This window comes from Pleurodeles waltl, chromosome 7, assembly GCF_031143425.1.
Source record: "Pleurodeles waltl isolate 20211129_DDA chromosome 7, aPleWal1.hap1.20221129, whole genome shotgun sequence".
Classification (NCBI taxonomy): Eukaryota; Metazoa; Chordata; class Amphibia; order Caudata; family Salamandridae; genus Pleurodeles; species Pleurodeles waltl.
In genome coordinates this window covers 497304655-497326517 of record NC_090446.1, presented here as the reverse complement: position 1 = coordinate 497326517, position 21863 = coordinate 497304655, and the positions used below count along the sequence as shown (strand labels likewise).

At 48.5% G+C, this 21863-nt stretch overlaps 1 protein-coding gene across 10 annotated transcripts in view; it reads right to left on the bottom strand.

Moving 5' to 3' along the window:
• The window catches only part of SETD1A (SET domain containing 1A, histone lysine methyltransferase), a 905198-nt gene that overhangs the window by 156522 nt on the left and 726813 nt on the right, over window positions 1-21863 (bottom strand). For all 10 annotated transcript variants that reach the window (XM_069244167.1, XM_069244168.1, XM_069244163.1 and 7 more), the window contains one exon: window positions 53-2197. In XM_069244167.1, coding sequence (XP_069100268.1) covers window positions 53-2197 — 2145 coding nt within the window. The remainder of the gene's footprint in view (window positions 1-52; window positions 2198-21863) is intronic.

The window sequence follows — 21863 nt, the reverse complement described above, 5'->3', positions numbered from 1 at the left end:
CTTGTTTATGTGCTTTAAAGCATTCAACATACGCAGCTTAAGTAAAGGATATTAGTATGATGGACCCAATGGGTATCATTGAGCCAGTCTGTGCTACTGTCCTCCTGTAGAAGCTTCTCGTACATGTGTTTCAGGTAATACATATCTTCCACATCAATACCAGAATTCCAGATGTCGTATAAGATTGTCATTTGCTCAAATTCACTCCGCATCTCAAAAATTGGCCTGGGTTTGTGGCGAGACCGTAATGAGCGCTTCCGCCCACTCTCCTCCTCACTATCTGAGATGAGGACCTCTCCCAGGTCAGGAAAAGCATCTGCATTATTTGCCTCCTCTTTTTGCTTGTCTTTGTGTTTTTTCTTCTTACTTTTCTCTTCCCGGTAATTTGTGGACTTCTCACTCTTAGACTCAGGAGTGGTGGGTTCATGCGGGGACAAACTAGAGAGGGGCAGAGGTGGTGGTGTAATCTCAGCCAAGAGGCTAAGAATTCCAATCTCCAGTTCGTCCTTTAGGGTGCTTTCTGTTGGATCAATAACAGCCACAACCTCTTCAGGTGCTTCTAGAACATCACCAGCTGAGTGGCTAGAGAGATTCACATGAATAATTTCAGGAGTTTCTGGGCTGGTCCCAGCTTTTACAACTTTCTCAGGGGATGGGGTGGGGGCCATAGCATAGTTATGTTCCTGGAAAATATACTTATGGCACTCTTGGATTTGGCCCAGTGACCCTTCCGCTTCATCAGAAGTCTCTGTGCCTTCAGAGTCTAACTCACGGCAAAGTTTTTCTTGGGGTAAAGGAGTCTTTAAAGCAAGATCAGCCAGAACTGTGAGGTCCGTTGCAGAGGAAGGTGCCTGTTTGGATGATAGCTGAGTTGGTGAGAAAGAGGTGTTCGCTAGAACCAGGAGAGAGCTCGCTCGACTCAGCTGTTCCCTTCGTCTCTGATGTTCATCGTCCAGCTCTGGGGACCCTGGGTATAGCATGTCATGAAGAGATGGCCCTGAGCCAGTTTCAGAGCCACGTGATCGGGTGCGTGATCGCCCACGGACAGATGAGTCATCCCATGATTTCACCATGCATGCATGATCCAAAGGCAAATTACGAATAGTTCTGTGGCTTGGCTTAGGACTGTCATGTTTAAGAGGTGGTGACATAAGTGACATCACAGTGGACTCAGAGGTGGAAAAAGACATGGCATTAGAAGATTCTTGGCTGAACAAACCTTCAGACACAGGAGTTACAGGAGTGTCTGTCTTCAAAGGGCTCATCAGAGTACTTCCAAGAGTACAAGGTGTCTTCAGTGGCGATTTCTTCATCAGGGCCATTGCCTCTGTGAGATTCTTGGGAGATGAAGGTAAAAAGGGTGTTAAGGGCACTTCAGATTTAGATGGGGGTTTTACAGTAGATGGATCAGATATTTGAGCAGGCATGTTTTTGCCCTTGATATCAGGCACTGTATGGGTTCTTGGTTCTTCAGCAAATTTATCGACCTTAGGGGAGGATATAGCTGGTACGTCATGTTTCATACTTGCAAGGACAGCATGTTGAGATTCAGATTTAATATCCAACTTCACTTCAGCCAGAAAATCAGCTGGGACACACGGCTTCATTTTATGGGAGATGTATTCTATTTCATCAACAGAGACGCCTTGTTTTAATGCATTTGGTGTATCGTTCTTGAGCTCTGAAGCAACAGGCGCCCTCACGTTAGCAGGGATGACAAGCCTCATTTCAGTCTCAACATCCGGCTTTTCTTCAGCCAAGTGGGCCGGCTTCCCTTCAGCCGAGGGGGCCGGCTTCCCTTCAGCCGAGGGGGCAGGCTTCCCTTCAGCCGAGGGGGCAGGCTTCCCTTCAGCCGAGGGGGCAGGCTTCCCTTCAGCCGAGGGGGCAGGCTTCCCTTCAGCCGAGGGGGCAGGCTTCCCTTCAGCCGAGGGGGCAGGCTGAACTACAGCTGGAGGGGCAAGTTCAACAGCAACCGGAGGGCTAGGTTCACCTTCAGTCAGCTTCTCCACGGTACTCTTTGCATGCTCCTCCTCAAACAAAGATGAGAAAGAGACAGTTTTCCGTCTTTTCTTGGGTGGCGGTAAGAGCAGAATTGGTGAAGAGGTTGGTTCTTCAGATTTTTGGGCTAACACTGGAGCAATTGGAGCCACTGTATTGTTTTCTTCTTTAGTTGCTGATTCCACTTCCAGTTTTCCACCTACAACAGAGACATACATAAAGGATAATTGCAGGTAGAGTGACTTACTTTATCCAATCAATACAATATTCCAATCTATCTCCGATCACTGCTGGCTACTTACAAAACAAATTGAGATACACATCTGCTACTAAATCTTGCATAATAATGATAATAATACAGTAATGGTAGTTACAGTCATACATGCTCTGTTAATTGATGTGGATTAAACAACCTTGCCCTTAGAAAGATACTGGGCACTTGTATCATCACTGAAAAACACAACAGCAGAGTATATGCAAGGCCTCTTCCAATACAAAGGCCCTAAGCTACGTATGTTTGCTTGGAATGGGTCAGCTCAGTTGATTCGGGCCTCTCCAGTTAGTACAATGAGTAATGAAAATGTTCACTGAACTTCTTTTGAAAAGAGCATTTAGGTCTGAATTACCAATAGTATTACTTGCTGCTCAATCCAAGAAGAGCTGCCAGCCTAAGAAATATGTTACTTACTTTCAACTACAGTTCTCCAGATGAACAAGTTACCTATCTTCGGTAACGACTTATCTGGTAAAAACAGACTAGTCACAGATTCGTTACTTCCTTACCTTAAACGTTCAGCAGTACCACTGTGCGTAGGTAGAAGGGGCTGTGCAACTCCATATTGATGGCATCCTCCGTATATGACATTGACAAAGTCCATATAGTCCCTCCCCCAATGCACTGACGTCAGTTTCTTCTGTGACTAGAATCCGCACAACGCTGAGCCACTATAGAAACTGGCAATGGAAAAATGTATGACAGGAGAGGTAGATGTAAATTTGAATGTACAACTACGAAATTGAAAAGAATGTTAAAAGACTGCCAAGAAAGCTAAGCTGAAGTAAGATAAAACAGTTCGCAGAGCGGGGAGGATGGGTGGGTCAGTAGGAATCTGCAGCTAGTCTATGTCTCTACCTCTACCAGATAAGGCATTACCGAAGGTAAGTAACTTGTTCATCTGATAGAGACAGCTAGCTGAAGATTCCTTACCTTAGAATTAGATACCAAAGCAGTAACAACCTAGGAGGAGGGTCTGCAAACACAATCTACCTAAATCTTGCAGGAAACAAATCGGTCAAACTAAAGGAGTAGTAGACCAGACGAGCGAGAAAGTGAGAAGAAGAATTCCTCTCACCCGAAGAGAGTAGATAACTCACAGAATAGTGTAAGAAAGTATGAAATGCCATGGGGGCAGAAGTATGGCAATGAAAATGAATCTGTTGGTAGAGAAAAACAACAGGGAAATAATATGAAGCTCTTCAAAATGGAAGCTGAAGGAATAAGGTGCAAAAGCGTCCCTAACGGTCACTGAGACAAATGGAATGGTACACCGGTCAAGGGGTAACCCCAGAGGATATGAAAAAAAAAAGGGAAGTGATGCAAATATACTGCTCCCACCAGGAGGCATAGGCAAAATCCGCAAGAAGCAGGAGGTTTAACAGAAAAAGGGAGACTAACCCAAAATACAGAATGCACATCCCTAGGAACACCCATGGGAAAAACTTAGAGTGGTGAAATAGAACTGAGAGACACCTAGAGGTAGTCGACAGAAGGCACGAAAGGTGAGCCAAATGCCCGATATACAAGATACATGTTGAGATACCAATACGCATACAGATAAATGGAAAGACACAGATGTACAAGTTACTTACCTTTGGTAACAAAATATCTGGTAGAGACATATTCTAGTTGCAGGTTCCTTACCTTAGAATTTTCCCCAAGGCGTCAGACTGGCTCCGGAGATTTTTCTTCGAGCAAAACCCTTGCACGTCAGTAGGTGGCATCGGTGGACTCCACAGGTGTCGTAGGCGTCGTGATTACGTCAGGAGTAGTACCTAGACGCCGCCCTCGCGCAGTGACGTCAGTTTCTTTTAATGACTTTCCACGCCAGAACGCAGAGCTGCTAAGAACACTGAGATTGGTGTGCCAGAGCTAAGGACCTGAAAGGGGGAATCCCTGTCCCTAGAAATCAGTTCGAAAGCGGGGAGGATGGGTGGGCGGTAAGGAATCTGCAACTAGAATATGTCTCTGCCAGATATTTCGTTACCGAAGGTAAGTAACTTGTACATCTGACAGAGACTTCTAGTTGCAGATTCCTTATCTTAGAATAGATACCCAAGCAATGCCATCCTCGGTGGTGGGCTGCGAACCAAGATCATACTAGAAAGTCCTGCAGGACAGAACGACCAAAGTAGCCATCTCGATGGACCTGACTATCCAAGCAGTAATGCTTAGCAAACGTGTGCAGAGATGCCCACGTAGCTGCCTGACCAATATCCAGGACAGGAACTCCGCGTGCTAACGCAGTGGAAGCAGCAGATGCTCTGGTGGAATGAGCACGCAAGCCTTCAGGAGGTTGCTTCTTAGCCAAAACGTAGCAGATTTTGATCCAGAGAAGCACCCATCGAGAGATGGTACGCTTCTGCACCACCTTCCCTTTTTTCACATCCACATAGCCAAGGAAGAGTTGATCGTCCACCCGGAAATCTTTAGTATGATTGAGATAGAACGCCAAAGCTCTTTTTGGGTTGACGGTGGAGTATCTCCTCTTATGGGACGGATGTGGGGGTGCGCAGAAGGTAGGCAAAGTGATGGACTGGCCTACATGAAATGGTGTAACCACCTTAGGAAGGAAGGAAGCTCTACTGCGTAGCACAACCTTGTCAGGATGTACAGACAAGTATGGAGGTTTTGAGGACAGGGCCTGAAGCTCACTCACCCTGCGAGCAGAGGTGATAGCGACCAGAAAGACAAGTTTTGAAGGTGAGGAGCCGCAAGGGACGATTATGCATTCGCTCAAAGGGGGTACTCATCAAATAAGTAAGTACAAGATTAAGGTCCCACTGAGGCATGCTCAATGGAGTGGTGGGAAATAAATGGGCGAGCCCTTTTAGGAACCTACTCACAATAGGTGATTTAATGAGTGAGGGCTGATCAGGGAGCCTAAGAAAGGTGGCAATGGCAGATAAATACCCTTTAAGGAAACCCAGAGTAGAGCCCTGCTGGGCTAAAGAGAAAATTAACAGAAGAACCTCTGACAGAGGGGCAGAAAGGGGATCAACAGATTTGTTGGTACACCATGCCACAAATTTATTCCAACAACAGGAGTATACAGTTTTAGTCGATGAAGGCCTGGCTGCCAAGATAACATTGCAGACTTCGGGTGGACGGGCGAAAGCCGACAACTGTTGCTGCTCAATTTCCACGCATGAAGGCGGAGGTTGGACAGGTTCGGGTGCAGAACTGTCCCCTGTTGCTGCGACAGAAGATCCGCCCGAAGAGGCAGTCTGAGTGGAGGATCGATGGACATGCTCAACAGCTCTGGATACCACACTCTTCGAGCCCAGTCCGGACCCACCAAGATGACTTGGGCCCAGTCGTTCTTGATTTTCTTGAGAACTCTGGGAAGAAGAGGGATAGGTGGGAAGGCGTAAAGGAGGTCAGAATTCCACTCGAGACGAAAAGCGTCTCCGAGCGAGTGCCGCCTTGGAAACTCCAAAGCGCAAAACAGCTGACATTGCAGGTTCTCTGTGGAAGCGAACAGATCTAACCAAAGCTCTCCCCACTGCTGAAAGAGACCTTGTGCCACCTCCGGATGGAGACGCCATTCGTGATTGACTGTGCGCCGATGGCTGAGTTTGTCTGTTCAGGCGTTGAGGGAGCCAGCCAGATGTTGAACCATCAGGGTAATGCCCTGATGTTCCAGCCATGTCCAGAAGCGTAGTGCCTCCTGACAAAGGGTCCAGGACCCTACGCCACCGTGTTTGTTGGAGTACCACATGGCGGTAGTATTGTCCATGAACACCTGCACCACTTTCCCTTTGAGAGAGGGAAGGAATGCTTTCAACGCAAGCCTTATCGCCCGGAGCTCAAGCAGATTCATATGGAGCCCCGATTCCGCCGGAGACCACAGGCCTCTGATCTCCGCCTCTCCCATGTGGCTGCCCCAACCCGGAAGTGACGCATCTGTCACAATAGAGATCTGGTTGGGGAAGGGAGAGGGATCTGCCGTGGACCCAATTTGGATTCAAAAGCCACCACTGCAGGTCTTTCGCAGTCCCCTCCGAGATCTGGACCATGTCAGAGAGATTCCCCTGATGCTGCGCCCACTGGAACTTCAGGTCCTACTGCAGTGCCCCCATATGCCATCTGGCATGTGTTACTAGCAGGATGTAGGAGGCCATGAGGCCCAGCAGCCTCAGAGTCAGTCTCATCGAAACCCAAGACTGTGGCTGAAAGATTGGAATCATAGCCTGAATGTCTTGGACTCGCTTTTCGGGAGGATAAGCCCGAAAATGCACTGTGTCCAGAACTGCCCTGATGAAAGGGAGCGCCTGAGAGGGAGTCAGGTGTGACTTCGGCACGTTTATAGTGAACCCCAGCATGTGGAGGAGGTTCGCCGTAGTCTGAAGGTGGGAAGAGGACTGTCCGCGGCGATTCCACCTTCAACAGCCAGTCGTCGAGGTAGGAGAAGACTGAGTCCCCTAACCTGCGCAGATGAGCTGCAACCACAGCCATCACTTTCGCGAACACCCGAGGGGCACTTGTAAGGCCGAAGGGAAGCACGGTAGACTGAAAGTGCTTGTGACCTACCACAAATCGTAGGTAACGTCTGTGGGCAGGCAGGATAGGGATGCGGAAATAAGCATCTTGCAAGTCCAACGCTACCATCCGGTCTCCTGGGTCAAAGGCAGACAGAACCTGAACCAGGGTAAGCATTTTGAATTTCTCCTTCTTGAGGAAGTAGTTCAGGTCCCGAAGGTCTAGGATAGGACGTAAGCCCTTGTCCTTCTTTGATATCAGAAAGTAGTGGGAATAACAACCACAACCTACTTCTGGCACAGGGGCCTTTTCTACAGCTCCCTTGACCAAGAGAGACGCGACTTCCTGGCAGAGAAGCGCCAAATGATCCTCCGGAAGGTGATGGAAGAATGGTGGCGTGTGGTGGAGCAGATTCGAAAGGGAGGGAGTAGCCCTTTCGAATGATCTGCAAAACCCACCCCTTCGTGGTGATATGTTCCCAGTGGGGCAGGTGATGGCCGATCCCGCCACCAACTGGGCGGGAGTGAGGGGACAGACTAGGAGGGTTTGGAGGCTGCAGCGGGGGCAGAGGTGGACTGGACAGAGCTCTGGTTCCGTCCCACGGCCACGTGGGATTCCGTGTCCTCGGCCACACATAGGCTGGCCAGCGTCCGTGGCACGGTGGCTGTGTGGAGGACGTGACAGAGTGCCCCTTCCGTGTCCACGAAAGGGGCGAGAAGCAGACTTCGGTGGGCGAGAGGCCGAGGAAAGACCGAGGGACCGAGCCGTAGCCCGGGAATCCTTGAATCTCTCCAAGACAGAGTCGGCTTTGTCTCCAAAGAGACGGGTGCCATCAAAGGGCATATCCATGAGTGACTGGTGGACATCCCCCGAGAAACCAGAAGTGCGTAACCAGGCATGGCGCCGTAAGGCCACTGTCGTTGCAACCGATCTACCCAGAGAGTCGGTCATATCCAGCCCACAACGGATTGTGAACTTTGCCTCGTATCTCCCATTGCTCACTGATTGGGAGAAGATAGCACGGGACTCCTCCAGTATCTGCGGCAGGACTTGCGCAACCGTATCCCACAGGGAGTGGGTATAACTGCCCAAAAGGCATGCAGTGTCACAGACCACAGCACTAGACTGGAGGAAGAAAACAACTTCTTGCCAAACTGTTCCAGTCTTTTGGATTCCCTATCTGGGGGTTCGGAAGGGAACGCGCCTGAAGAAGAGGAAGCCTGGATAACAAGACTCTCAGGCATGGGGTGTTGGGACAGGAATTTTGGGTCGTTCGGAGTGGGCCGATGGTGGCGTACGATAGTCCTGTTCACAGGAGCCCCTGTGTTGGGTTTGGACCATGTACCCAGAAAGACATCGGTGAGGGCCTCACTGAATGGTAAAAGGGGTTCTGAAGTAGAAGCCCCAGGCTGAAGCACCTCCGTCAGGAGATTAGACCTCTAAGGTAGGCAGCTCAAGGCCGTGGACCTCAGCTGCACAACTGACCACCATGCCATAAGTTGCTCCCTCCACCGTAGCCACGGAAGGAGGAGACAGCATGCCAGTGTCAGGAGAAGTATCCAGACCACTGGCTTCGCCCAAATCCTGTGCCCAGTCCACAGCAGGGTCATCCTGGTATTCATAAGGGTCCAGGGGCCCCTCCAATTCCTACCCATATTTGTACCCATAGGAAAAAGGGTCCGAATCCGGCCTGGGGTGAATAGGCCCCACCGAAGCCGAAGTCAGTCGACGCCACTCCGACTCAGAGTCGTCGGGGATAACAATTGGGTCGACCTAGATAGTGGGCACCACCGACGTCAGGAGCGTCGATAATCGACCCGGTGCCGGATAAGGTCTCGAGGGTACCACCGGTGCGGATCCGGAGGTGACCTCGGTGGCCAGGGCTGAAGCCGCCGGCGCGGAACCTGAAGGCCCCTCAGCCGAATCCTTTGGGCACGAAGGCGCCATATCGGGGTCGGCCCGCCCAAAAATGAGGGGCATGGCCTCGTAAAACTCTTAGTTGGGCGGGGGTCGCTCCAGCTCCGGGAAACTCTGGGAAATGCGGAGTGAACCCAGACGCAGGCTCCGAGGATGGAGGCCTAGTGCGTGGACGCTCATCCTGCATTGCATCGGCCGAGTGACGGGTGAAGTCGGAGAGCAATGGGACTTCTTAGACTTCTTTCCTTGACTCGAGGATCTAGAAGACGAGTGGTGATGACTCCGTGTCCTCTCGAGCGAGACCGGGACATACGCGGAGTCAAGTGCCGGGCCGCCATCAGCTTTAGGGACCGCTCCCTCAAAGCCTTCGGGTGCATGGCCCGACACTCTGAGCACGACTTCGGGTCGTGGTCGCGCTCGAGGCACCACAGACAAACGTGATGAGGATCCGTCACCGACATCGTCCGATGGCAGTCCTCACAAAGCTTGAACCCGGTCTTCGGGGAAGTCCTCGACACACCAAAGTTCGTACACAAAAACTCGACAAAACGGTTGAATTCGGCCAAAAAATAGCCGAGGGTAGCTCTTCGGATCAGCGCGTGGCGTGGAAAGAAAAGAATTGACGTCACTACGCAAGGGCGGTGTCTATGTACTACTCCCGAAGTCATCACGACACCTACGGAGTCGAACGACGCCACCTACTGACGTGCAAGGGTATTGCTCAAAGAAAAATCGCTGGATCCAGTCTGTCACCTGGGGGAAAATTCTAAGGTAAGGAATCTGCAACTAAAAGTCTTTATCAGATGTGGCCATACAAATGACAATTAAAGATATGCAGAGGTTCATGTGAACACAGACGCCGATATTAAAATGAAGACCTATGTCGGAAGCTGGCCTGATGTGTGGTGGACATCTATGGTGTTATCACCTTATACCAGGTCCAGGTATCCTCTATTAGTGAAGTTTAGGCAGTGTCTAGGAAGCCAGGGCTCTCTAGAGGTAGCTGTGGATGAGCAGCCAAGACTCATCTAGGAGACATGCAAAGCTTCTGCAACACGACCACAGTCGCACAGCAACTTTTCACACATAAAAGAACAGTGATACAAAAATAAAGGTACTTTATTATAGTAACACAACAATAGAATACTTATAGGCAGGTCCCCCTGAGTGGAGGTAAGTAAACACTAATTCTATACACACTAGCTATCAGAAATTAGCATAGAAACAATAAGCATTGGCAATACTTAGGGAAAATAGGGAGGGCCAAGCCTGGAGGCACTAGGGACCCCAAGAGGCGAGTACCAGAGTGACCCCCAGCGAACAGGAGAGCAGAGGTGAGTAACAGAAGGACTTGGAAAAAGGATTGTACAATAACATGACCAGACAACAAGAAACCAAAGGTGGATTCCGGTAGAAGAGGACTGGCAAAAGAAGGGGACAGAGTCCAGTCCACAATGGACTGTCCACTGGGGGCAGGCGCCACTCCTCACGCTTCTGTGGATACAGAACCAGGTCGACAAAGGGAGAAGACGACCAGCTGTGAAGCCCAGGAGCTGAAGAGGAGTCCTTGGAGTAGTGCAGATGGTGTGCTACGTCGGTTGTCGGGTCCGAGATGGTCAGTGGTGCAGGAGAACCACCAGCAAGCCCTGTCAAACGCAGGAGGAGCAAAAGAAGAGTTGCAAGGTCGAAGAGAACCTGCGGGGCCCAGGGAACTCGACCCAAGAAGGGCAGTCCGAGGTAACCCTCAGAAGTCAGGAGAGCCAACAGAAGCAGACACAGCCCCCCACAGGCAACCCACTGGCAGCAGGCACAGTCAGTACACCTGAAGAGGAGTACCACGTTGTTGGAGCAGCAGAGAGGTAACTGTGCTTTGCAGGAAGAAATATTGGCGACCGGGCTACACGGTGCCTGAAGATCCCTTGGAGCAGGAGCAAACAAGCCTTAGTGGCTGCAAGAGTCGCGGGGCACAAGGTTACTGTCCTGCAAAGATAGGCAAGGGCTTACCATCTCCCAAGTTGGACACCTGGCAGAAAGGACCAAAGGGACCACTCCAGACCCCCACCTATGATGCAGAATCCATGCAGTTCCCGAGGAGAGCGGATCCAAGCAGCCTGTCATTGTTGCAGTTGGTGCCTGCAGATACAGGGGAGTGATTCCTTCACTCCAAGGGAGATTCCTTCTTGCTTCTTGGTACAGGCTTAAATCTTGCCGACCTCAGAGGATGCACAGCCAGGGAAATGTTGCAGTTGCTCAAAGGAGCCGGAGAAACAATGTTGCAAAGCAGAGTCGTCGTCGAAGTTGCAGATTGTTGGTTCCCGAAGAGCCCAATTGCAGTCCCAGTGGACAGAAGATTAAGTAAACAATACAGAGTAGTCCTGGTGAAATCTTGCACATCGAATCTGGGGACCCAGCCTCAAGGGAATCCCTAAATAGCTTTAAAACGGGGGTTGGTCATATAGCAAGGTGACCCCCTATAAAGGAGAGGTCTGTGACGTCACCTGCCTGACCTGGCCACTCAGATGCTCTCATGGGCCTCTGCACCTCTTAGTTTCAAGATGGCAGAATCAAGTGGCCACCTGAAGGATGGTGATGGACAGGGGAGGGGTCCCTGGATTGGTGCAAACCAGTGGCTTAGGGAGGCTACCCCTCCCAAGCCTTGTAAAATCTATTTCCAAGGGAGAAGGTGTTACCTCCCTCTCCAAAAGAAAATCCTTTGTTCTGCCTTCCACTGCTTGAGCTGGTCAAACAGCAGGAGGGCAGAAACCTGTCTGAGGGGTGACAGCAGCATGTGCTGCCTGGAAACCCCAAGGGACTGGTATGAGCAATAGTGGGGGTCCTCTAAGGAGCCCCCAGAGTGCATGAAATCATACAACCAATACTGGCAACAATATTGGGGTGATTTCGACATACTTGATACCAGATGCTTGAATCCTGTCCAGGGAGGACCTGGCTTGGCAGTTCGGCTGGAGTGCTCCCACTGGGAGACCGATTTGCATATGGCTGGGTCCGATCTGGGGTGACGTGGCAAGCAAAATAACGCTTGGATTAAACCCAGATCTGTGACTGGGGGTGAGTGTGTGAAAAGTTTCAAAACTCTGCACACCATTTTTTGTGTGATATTGCCTGATACTAGACATGCCCAGGTTCAGAGATACCATTATGTAGCTGGACACAGGTAGTGAGTGATCTGTGTCCAGTACACGGGTCAAATGGCTTTCCCGCAATCACGAAGTCCAGTAGGGGCACCTCTGCAGGGGTTACTTCACACACAGAGACCTGCACCCTGGGTTAGGAGGGCCTACCATAGGGGTGACTTACAGCAAACTGTTGCAGTGACCTGTGGTGAAAGGATGCATGCACCTTTTCACGCAGGCTGCAATGGCAGGCCTGCAGACAGATTTTGCATGGGCTCCCATGGGTGGCACAATACATGCCACAGCCCATGGGGAACCCCTGGTGCCCCAATGTCCTGGGTACCTAAGTACCATATACTAAGGACTTATAAGGGGACACCAGTATGCCAATTGTGGGGTGTGCAAAGTCCTAGCAACCAAATTTAGAGGGAGAGAGCACAATCACTGGGGTACTGGTTAGCAGGATCCCCCTGAAAACAGTCTAAACATACTGACAGTAGGCAAAACGTGGCGTAACATGCCAAAAGAGGGTACATTCCTACAACATAGACCTATGAAGAAGAAATGAGACATTGGTATACATGCTTATATATAATATATAGAAATCAGAAAGAAAAGAGCTGCGCAACAGCAAGGTGTAAAAGAAATGAGATGGAGAAAGTACACCCCTCAAGAAAGAAAAGCCAGCCAAACAGGAAAATTACAGCAAGCAGACAAAGTAAAAATAGGTTGGTATAACTACCTGCTGACAGGAATCAAAAGAAACTTTGCAGGGCATGAAAAAGACCAACAGGGGTCACACACATGCTGCATGAGTATAATCCAACCACAGAAGGGTAAGGCAACAGCAATGACTATCCAGCAGATATAAAAGCAATTGCTGAAGAAAGGGCTGAAGGAAAAGGGGCAGAACTCCAGAGAGATAGCCAGTGAATAAAAAAGCGATCTATATGTGGACTATGAAATATAAGGTATTTTAGACCTCAACCATCAGAAAAGGGGTGAACACTGGCCCTGCACAAGTTTGCAATGTCAAATGAGAATGGCCATAGCCCTGGACAACAGTCCTAAAGAAATATCCCATGGAAGGACGAAATCCCAGTACCACAATGCAGCTGACATAGAAAGGAAGAAGCAACTGCTAGGACTGAAATCCTACATAAAAATGTCTGACTATAGCAGTCAAAAAGATGACTGAGGCAGCAGAAGGGGGGAAAATCCCAGGAAGGAAGTCGGAAAGTCTCCTTGGGAACCTCAGACTCTTGTTGGGCACTTTCACCTGTACTCTGGTCGCCATTGCTTACTGCCACATGCAAGGCGGGCTGCGCCATGTCATGCAGGTCTCTATGCACATAGCGTGTTAATGTTGGCCCACGGCAATGATGTTTAGGGGATTCAAATCCTACTAGTGATTTGATTACAGATCTTGAGTTGCTCGCTAGGAAGGATGAATAGGATGATGGATGTTTAGGGGATTATCTAGATGAAAACCAGGAGCCGCACTAGCAAGAAGTCATCTTCATGTTTGCTATTGCTTGAAAGGCGCTCTGAAATGCCACAGGCAACTGAGAGCAAACAAAGGTTTCCCTGCAGTGCAGGCAAGCAAACCGCTATGTCCTGGAAGTGGGCACCATGGGACATAGCAGCAGCCGGTCCAGGGGGATGGGGTCCCCAGGGCCATTAATGCCTTCTGGAAAGAGGCCGTATGGTCCACCTCCTTTTTGCTATTCCTGCCACACCCTAGAGGGTGGGGTCCCTGGGGCTGTTCTGAAACAAGGACCGGCTTTGGGGTTGCGTGCACCCTCCTCCAACTTTTAATGGGCCCAGGGAGATGGGGCCTGCAGGGATAAAATGGGCATTGGAAGGTGGGGGGGAGAAAGGGGGCAATTGAATCCCTACCTCTATAACAATGTAAAGAATTTTCCCCTCGACCAAGCCCACCTGGGGGAAGGGGGGGGGGGGGGGGGGGGGCGGGGGGGTCGGTTAGAGTGTTCCTACCTTGCCACCTTGTGTTTTTATATATTTTTCTTGGAACTAGGCCAAGTACTGCATCCTAAGATGGCTGCCACCACTTCCTGTTTAAGTAGTGGCAGCCAATAAAATATCAGTATGAGATCTGTTGGATTCGCGGACCCTTCCCATCTCTAGAAATACATACATGGATCTACCTTTCTGCCAAATTTGGTCTAATTCCGTTCAACAGTTTGAACTGTAGTCTTATCTAAAGCCCCTTTGGGAAATTGTATGACCAAAACATACTTTGGGACCCCCATTTTTCTTGGCACCTACTTCACCGGTGCAGAAAACTCCCTCTTTTTTGGCATGGTTACCCCTACTTTTGTCTGCTGTAAGTGTGCTTAGACTGTTTTTACTGGGATCCTGCTAACCAGGGCCCCTGTGATTGTTTTCTCTCTAAATTTGGGTGCCTTAGTACCCTTTACACACCACCGTTGGCTTACAGGTGCACCCCTATAAGTCCCTAGTATTTGGTACTTAGGTACCCAGGGCATTGATACACCAAGGATCCCCCATGGGCTGCAGCATGTATTATGCCACCCATGTGAGCCCATGAAAACTGGGGATGCAAGCCTGCCATTGGCAGCCTGCATGAAAAGGTGCATGCACGCTTTCAATGCTGGTCACTACACCAGGTCATTGTAAGTCACGTAATGATTGGCCCTTGCAGCCTTAAGTAGCAACAAATTCAGTACCAATTCCCTGGACTTCGTAAGTATAGGGAATCCATTATAGCTATGTAAATGGTAACTCTGAACCCAGGCATGTTTTGTATCAAATATGTCGGAATCCTACCCCAATACTGATGCCAGTATTGGTGGCATGATTCCATGTACTCTAGGGGCTCCTTAGAGGACTCCCACAGTATTGCTCCTACTAGTCTTTCAGTGTCTGCGAGCAGCCCACGCTGCTGCAGCCCCTCAGACAGGATTCTGCCCTCCTGCTGCTTGACCAACTTGAGCAGGGAAGGGGAAAGGAGTTCCTGTGGGAGAGGGGTGCAACCTCCTCTTCCTTGGAAATAAATGTTATAAGGCTGGGGAGGGGAAGCCTCTGCACGCTATGGCTTGCTTTGAAAGGCACATTTGGGGCCTTCCTTGCATTATTTGGTTTGCACCAGTCCATGGACCCCCAGTCCCTGCTCTGGTGCAAAACTGGACATTGGAAAGGGGAGTGACCACTCCCCTGTCTATCAACACCCCAGGGGTGGTGCCCAGCGCTCCTGCAGGTGACAACTTGATTCTGCCATCTTGGAGGCCCCTGGGAGCATCTGTTTGGACAGGTGACTGACATCAGCCCCCCCCCCCCCCCCCCATTATATCATAGGTGGTCACCCTGCTGAGTGACCAAGCCCCCTGTTAGGGCTATTTAAGGACTCCCTTCCGTGTGGGTCCCCTGATTCGGCGTGCAAAACTCCACTAGGACTCCCTTGCATCGACCTCTTCTGCACCTGGCCACCGGAACCGCTGCTGGACTCCACAGGAACCAAACAAGCCTGCAATTCCTGAGACAACCTCGTCTTTCAACATTGTTTCGCTGGCTCCTTCCAGCAATTGCAATATTTCCAGGGCTGGGCATCCTATGGGGTCGGCAAGACTTCAGCTGCAGCAAAGAAGGAATCTGCCTAGGATTGAAGGAGGCACTCCCCTGCTTCCGCAGGCAGCAAAGGAAACAACATCCGGTTGCTGGGATCTGCTCTCCACAGGAACTGCATGAATCCTCCAAGAGGTGGTGATTCTGAGTGGTCCTCTCTTCCTTCTGTCCAACCTGGGAGATAGTGAGCTCGTCTCTCCTTGCAGGACAGAATCTTTGTGCAACGCCACATTTGCATCAACCAAGAATCGGTGACTCCTGCTCCAAGGGATCGTCCGGCTCCAAGTAGCACCGGCCTCCAGCAATTCATCCTTGCAAGGACATTCTCCCCTTTGCTTCTTTAACGACGTGGGACTCCTCTCCAGGGGTGCTGACTGGGCCTCACTGCAACTTACTGTGCCTGCTGCCAGTGGGTTACAACTGCTTCTGCTGACTCTCTCGATAGCTGAGGGTCAACCTGGACTTCCCTCCAAGGGGCGAGTCCCCTGGACCTTACTGGTCTTCTTCAGCTCTACAAATCCTCTTCTGTCTAGTTTTGCACTTGCCAAGGCTTGTTAGTGCGTGGGACATCTTCTGCACGTCTTCAGGGACTTCTCTGCAGCTCCTTGGCTCCACAGCTGATCTTCATCTTCCAAAGACGACCTGGATCTTCATCCACAGAGGGGGGTGCAGTGGCCCCTGCCCCACCTTGACACTGCTGAGTGGACTGGACTCCCTCCCCTTCTCTTGCAGTTCCTGTTCTTCCAGAATCCACCATTCGGTTCCACTGTGCTGGCCCTGTTTTTGCAATCTTTCTTTTCTAAGTCCCCTTGCTAGTCTTTGGGAAGACCAGGTAACTTACCTCTGCTCTCCTAGTCGCTGGTGGTCATCTAGGTACTCACCTTTGGAGGTCCCACTTTGCATTATACTATTTTAGTATATGGTGAACACCCGAGGGGCGCTGGTAAGGTCAAAGGGGAGCACGGTAAATTGAAAGTGCTTGTGACCTACCACAAATCACAAGTAACGTCTGTGAGGCGGCAGGGCGGGTATGTGGAAGTAGGCGTCCAGTAAGTCCAAAGCTACCATCCAGTCTCTGAGTCAAGGTGAGCATTTTGAACATATCCTTCCTGAGGAAGAGCTTGAGGGCCCAGATGTCTAGGATAGGGCGAAGACCCTTGTCCTTCTTGGGCACCAGAAAGTAGCGGGAATAACAACCACAACCTACTTCTGGCACAGGGACCCTTGTCTATGGCTCCCTTGGTTAAGAGAGCAGTGACTTCCTTGCGGAGAAGTGCCAAATGATCCTCCTCTAAGTGTTCATTCAGGAGGCCCTGTGTTGGGTCTGGACCAAGTACCCAGTAGGACATCCATGAGGGCTTCATTGAAAGGTAAAAGGGGTTCAGAGGTGGAAGCCCCAGGCTGACACACATCAGTCAGGAGGTTAGTCTTTACCGACACAGAAGGAAGCTCAAAGCCAAGTAACTCAGCCGTCCTACTGACCACCATGGTATATGAGGCTCCCTCCTCCATGGCCACGGTAGGGGGAGAAAGCATACCAGCGTCTGGAGAAGTATCCAGACCACTAGCCTCGCCCAATTCCTGTGTCCCGTCCAAATTAGGATTGTTTAGCTGGTATTCTTAGAGGGTTCAGCGACCCCTCCAAACCTTCCCCGTACCCATGGTCAGGATCCAACCAGGGGTGAGTAGACCGCATCGAAGACAGATCTGCCATCGAGTGACACTGTTCCGGCTGGTCGGGGAAAAGGACCGGGTCAACGCCGATTGTGGGCCCAACCGACATTGGGAGAGTTGACGTCTTCACTGCCGTCTGGGAAGATCACGTTGGCACGAACAGTGTCAGCACAGATCCGGAAGGGCCCCTTAGTGACTGGGGCCGAAGTTGCCAGTGCGGAACCCAAGGGTCCCCTCCCAACCCCACTGGGCCTGAAGGCACCACAGGGGAGCTGGGTCTCCCTGAAGATGGGGCGCATAGCCTCATAAAACTCTCAGCTGGGCAGTGGTTGCCCCAGAACCTCGGCGAGGCACGGAGCTGACCCAGAAGTAGCCTCCGCGGACAGAGGCCTAGATAGTTGACGCTCTTTCCCGGGCAGCATCGACAGACCAACAGGGAAAAGTCGAAGAACGTTTGGCCTTCTTCGACTTCTTTTTCTTGTGACCAGAGTGTCCCGGGACTTAAAGCGGAGGGCTAAGAGTGGTGGTGACTCAACGAGCTGTCTCTAACATCACCGTGGCGGGGTGGCGCCCATATACGACCATGACATCATTACGGTGACAACAACACCAGCGATGCACGTGGAATCAACAGACGGCGTGCAAGGGTAGTGCTCAAAGAAAAATCTCCAGATCTAGTCTGACGCCTGGGGGAAATTATAAGGTAAGAAATCTGCAACTAGACGTCTCTATCAGATTTGACAATACTGTTTTTGTATGCAGTATCTGAACCACTATCCCTTTGCCAGGCTTCTCTACTTGCTACCACTACCTCGGGAGAGTCAAGTGTGAAAAAAACAAAGTAACTTCATAACTGAAATGGAATGAAATAGAATTGCACAATGTAAAACCATTAAAAAAAAAAAAAAACTTATCAATCCCAGCTTCCCCACATGACCAAACTGTGTGATCCTAGGCAATTGTTTTATTTCACTTTACCTTCCTTTTCTTCGTTTCACATGTAAGAGCATCTTGAAATAGCTGTGTTTAGGATATGCACAGTACAAACCCTTCTATTGTGTTGATTTAATAAACTATAATGTTGTCCATGTATAATAAGATCCCAGGCCATCCAGAGAGTTCGACGGGAAAACCAACCTGCCTGTTAACTACTGGCATTGTTGTCAGGGTGCAAGGAGGCATGAATGTTTCTACATACATTTTTAAAAACTATCACTTTAAAAAATACTTCTGTTATGCGCTAAGGTGAAACTCTTTTGCATATTAATGAATACAAATTTAGAATTTTGAGAAGACTGACATTTTTACAAAAGTTTGTTGCAAGAGGTCTTAAAAAACGAATGTGTTCCCAACGTAAAGCGCTACAGGATACCTTTTTTGGCTTCTTTTCTTTTTCTTCAGTTGTCTTCTAAAAAAACATGTGCCCTTTTATTTATCACCTTTCCAAAGGTTAGTATTCTCTTAAGTAAACGGCAGCCGTTCGGTTGTTCACCTTGGGGCCGCATGTCAATATCAAAAGAACCTCAAGTGGCTCACGGGCCTTACTTCGAGTATCACTGCTATATTCTGTTTGATGCACTTGTACTGCTCCCACAAATCAATCTGGGATTTTACCTACATTTTTAGCCTCCAATTGCAAATTACTTCCAAATTTACAGAGCGCTTTACATTTTTCAATGTATTTATTTATAAATGTTATTAATATGTTAATATTATTTCATTTTCTGAACAGTCACAGAACCCCCGAGTAGTGTTCTCTGAATTTTTGACTTCTACACGTAAACCAGTGTGCAGGAAAGAGCGCATTTTGCAAAATGCTGTCTGAATCTCAACAATATGGGTAATTCCAAATTCAGATGTTTAGAACTAACTACTGGTTCAAACTCGGCATTCTGAGCATATTTAAAAAAAAAAAAACACACAGGATTTTTCTTCATACCCATTTTCCAATCATTAGATTTTACCACATGAACTGCTGAATGGTCGGCATACAATGAAACATCATAAACTGCAGCTTACTTGATTGCTGTGGGTTTTGCATGTCTTTGGAAAACCTACAAATGCTATATATCTTTGCTACCAGAAGGGCCTGATGGATTTAACAGTATATTGTTTTTGTAAATGAGTCATCAGGACAAAAACAGAGATGAAAATGTTTTCCCCAATTGCTACGTTTTTCTACTTATTTTCCATATTTTTTATTTCAATTATTACTTTATTTGGGGAAAACGTTCAGCTCCTTGCTTAATACAGACTTTTGTCAACTATCCAGAAATGTATAGCTTTCTGGGATCACCCATGGGTTTCACGCCTGTTTCCAATACAACCTGCAAGTAGGTTGAAAGCAGAACAATTAGGAAGGAACAGATTCTTACCTGCAATCCTAGTTCTCTTTCAGGGTAATCTCTATTGAAATTGTAAGTACTGAATAGTCCCATCCAAGTGCAGTTCTTTCAAAGTCACATCCACTTTGCCATACTTCCGAAAAGCCAGGAGAAATACGTCATGAATGTTAAATTCTGCAGCCCTCAAACATGATATAGTGCCAAAACTAAGAATTACTTAAGGAAAAAGGGGTAAAATCTTAAAGTCCCCTTAAGTAAAATGAGAAATCACCTTTCAAAAACATCTTTCACACTTTTTTACTTATTTTTAAAGTAAGAGACAGGGTAATATACAGCAATGTAGCTGTATAGGCTGCAGCATTGGAAACAATGATAACAGGACACCTCATCTGCCTGCAAGGGCCTCTTGACCTCTAGTTTCCCATCTACGCAGGTGCCCGTTTACAAAGTTCTTTTTTCCAGCTCTGGCTGAACTCTGCCTTTAAGGTTTTTCAACGAGTTTTCCATCTGGAACTTTTCCAAAACGGATCCACTCGACCTTTGGGGCGTAGAGATTTTTTTAGATAATTTCCTAACTGGAAATCTGTCTCGTTTTTTCACAGATGCCATCTCTTTGTGAACTGCCCAAAATATGGCAGAAAAATAGCAAAAAATTAGACCTGCACAGGATCTATATGCTTTGTTTGGCAGATCCAAATGGTCAAAAAGACGTGTAGCCACTGCAAGACCCTCTTCAAGTGCGCTTTGAGGAAGAGAGAAAAAAATGTGTGGTCACTGGAAATCCAATGAGATATTTCACATAGATACCTTTTTATGAAGACATAAGCCCGAAGTACCCTAAGGCCTGAGAAATTACCGAGTTATAACAGTATGTGACACACTGTTGTTTACGTTTCATAAGACGATACTATATATAGCTAAATGTTTTATGTTGATTAATGATTAAATAAATATTTGGAAAGTACCTACAATGGATATGCCCTGATTGGCTGTGTTTCTTTCTGTAACATGTACCATAAACTATAAAATCTCATACAAACGTCTGTATTTCAAACTAGTCCTGACTGGCACTATGCTCCACGCTGCAGAGTTACATAAAGTTACACTTACTGCCCGCTTGCTTTATTAAAATTAGGCTCCGGCAACCCCTGAGACTTATGCGTGAATAAGGGCTTTCACAAAGTCTTAGAATGTATTCCACAAAAAGCTTGCTGTCTTCTCAGGTACCATCAATTTGTTGTACAGGTTGCTTGCTGATTTGTTTGGCAGCTGGAGAAGCCATTAAATGTAGTGGGGAAAAAAAATATTGAGAGCCAGACTTAGCCAGACGAACCAACAGCAGGTTTTGTCAGTTCAATAAATCCACCCACCTACCCCCTGCTCCCCTGTTTTGGTGACTCGATCACTTTGCCAGCCATCTTTGCTCCAACTCACCACTAGAAAGATTAGGAGAGACTCCATTGCCTTGATCTGAAAAGAAAGTTAAGCTTTTATACTTACTGTAAAAAAAGATCTTTGCGTTTACAATCTGCTCTTCTTTGGGGTTTCATGTGAAAAGAAAGATAAGGCAGACGAAGAAGACCCGGTCAAGATGGATAGTGCTCTGCATCAGTATCTGGGCTGCAGTGACCAAAAAGCAGCCCACTAAATGTCTCAAGGTCCATTCTATCAGAGCCAAGACAGCTACAACTGTATTGGTGTGCAGGCTTGGACGTCAGCTTAAGTACTTATGTTCAAGAAGCACCACTATCTTGACAGCTAGGTTCGACAGGAAGGTCCCTTTGCGTTCATGGTTCTGCGGGACATTTTTCTGTGAGCCCTCTCTACAGATCCTCCTCCATTTGGCAGTACTGCTATGGAATTTATTCTACAGGTAGGCGATCTCCGGTTAGGAGTACCCATAAGAATTACAAGTTAATTATCCTCAGTAATGCTTTTTCTGGTGTATACTCCATCTGCAGATTTCTCCCTGTCCTCTATTCTCCCAATTCTGACCTTGCAGGGTTGGTGCTATTTAAAGGAGTTCAAAAAGCCTCTGGTGACTTGCACCGTGGAGGTGATCATGGCATAGAAGTTTGATACTGTACTACTGAAAAGAAGGGGCCTTGGTACCTCAGAGTATAGAGTGGGCATCCTCCACCTGGAGAATAACCCTTAACTTAGGGGCACAGCCTCTCCATCGTGAGGTGACTATTTAAATCCAGAAGACTGACTTTTTCTCAGTGGGCTGACTGTTGGAAAAAAATGCCCCGTCTCTAATGCTGTCCTTTCCCCTCCACTCCTCTTTTCTGACTAGAAGATGGTTATTCTAAATTTTGCGAGGGCACAACTAAGGCAAGGTGAAGGTACACCCGAGGGGACATGGAATTTTTCATATCTGACTGGACTGTGTTCATCGATGAGGAGGTTGTGAATGATAAGATAGTTGCA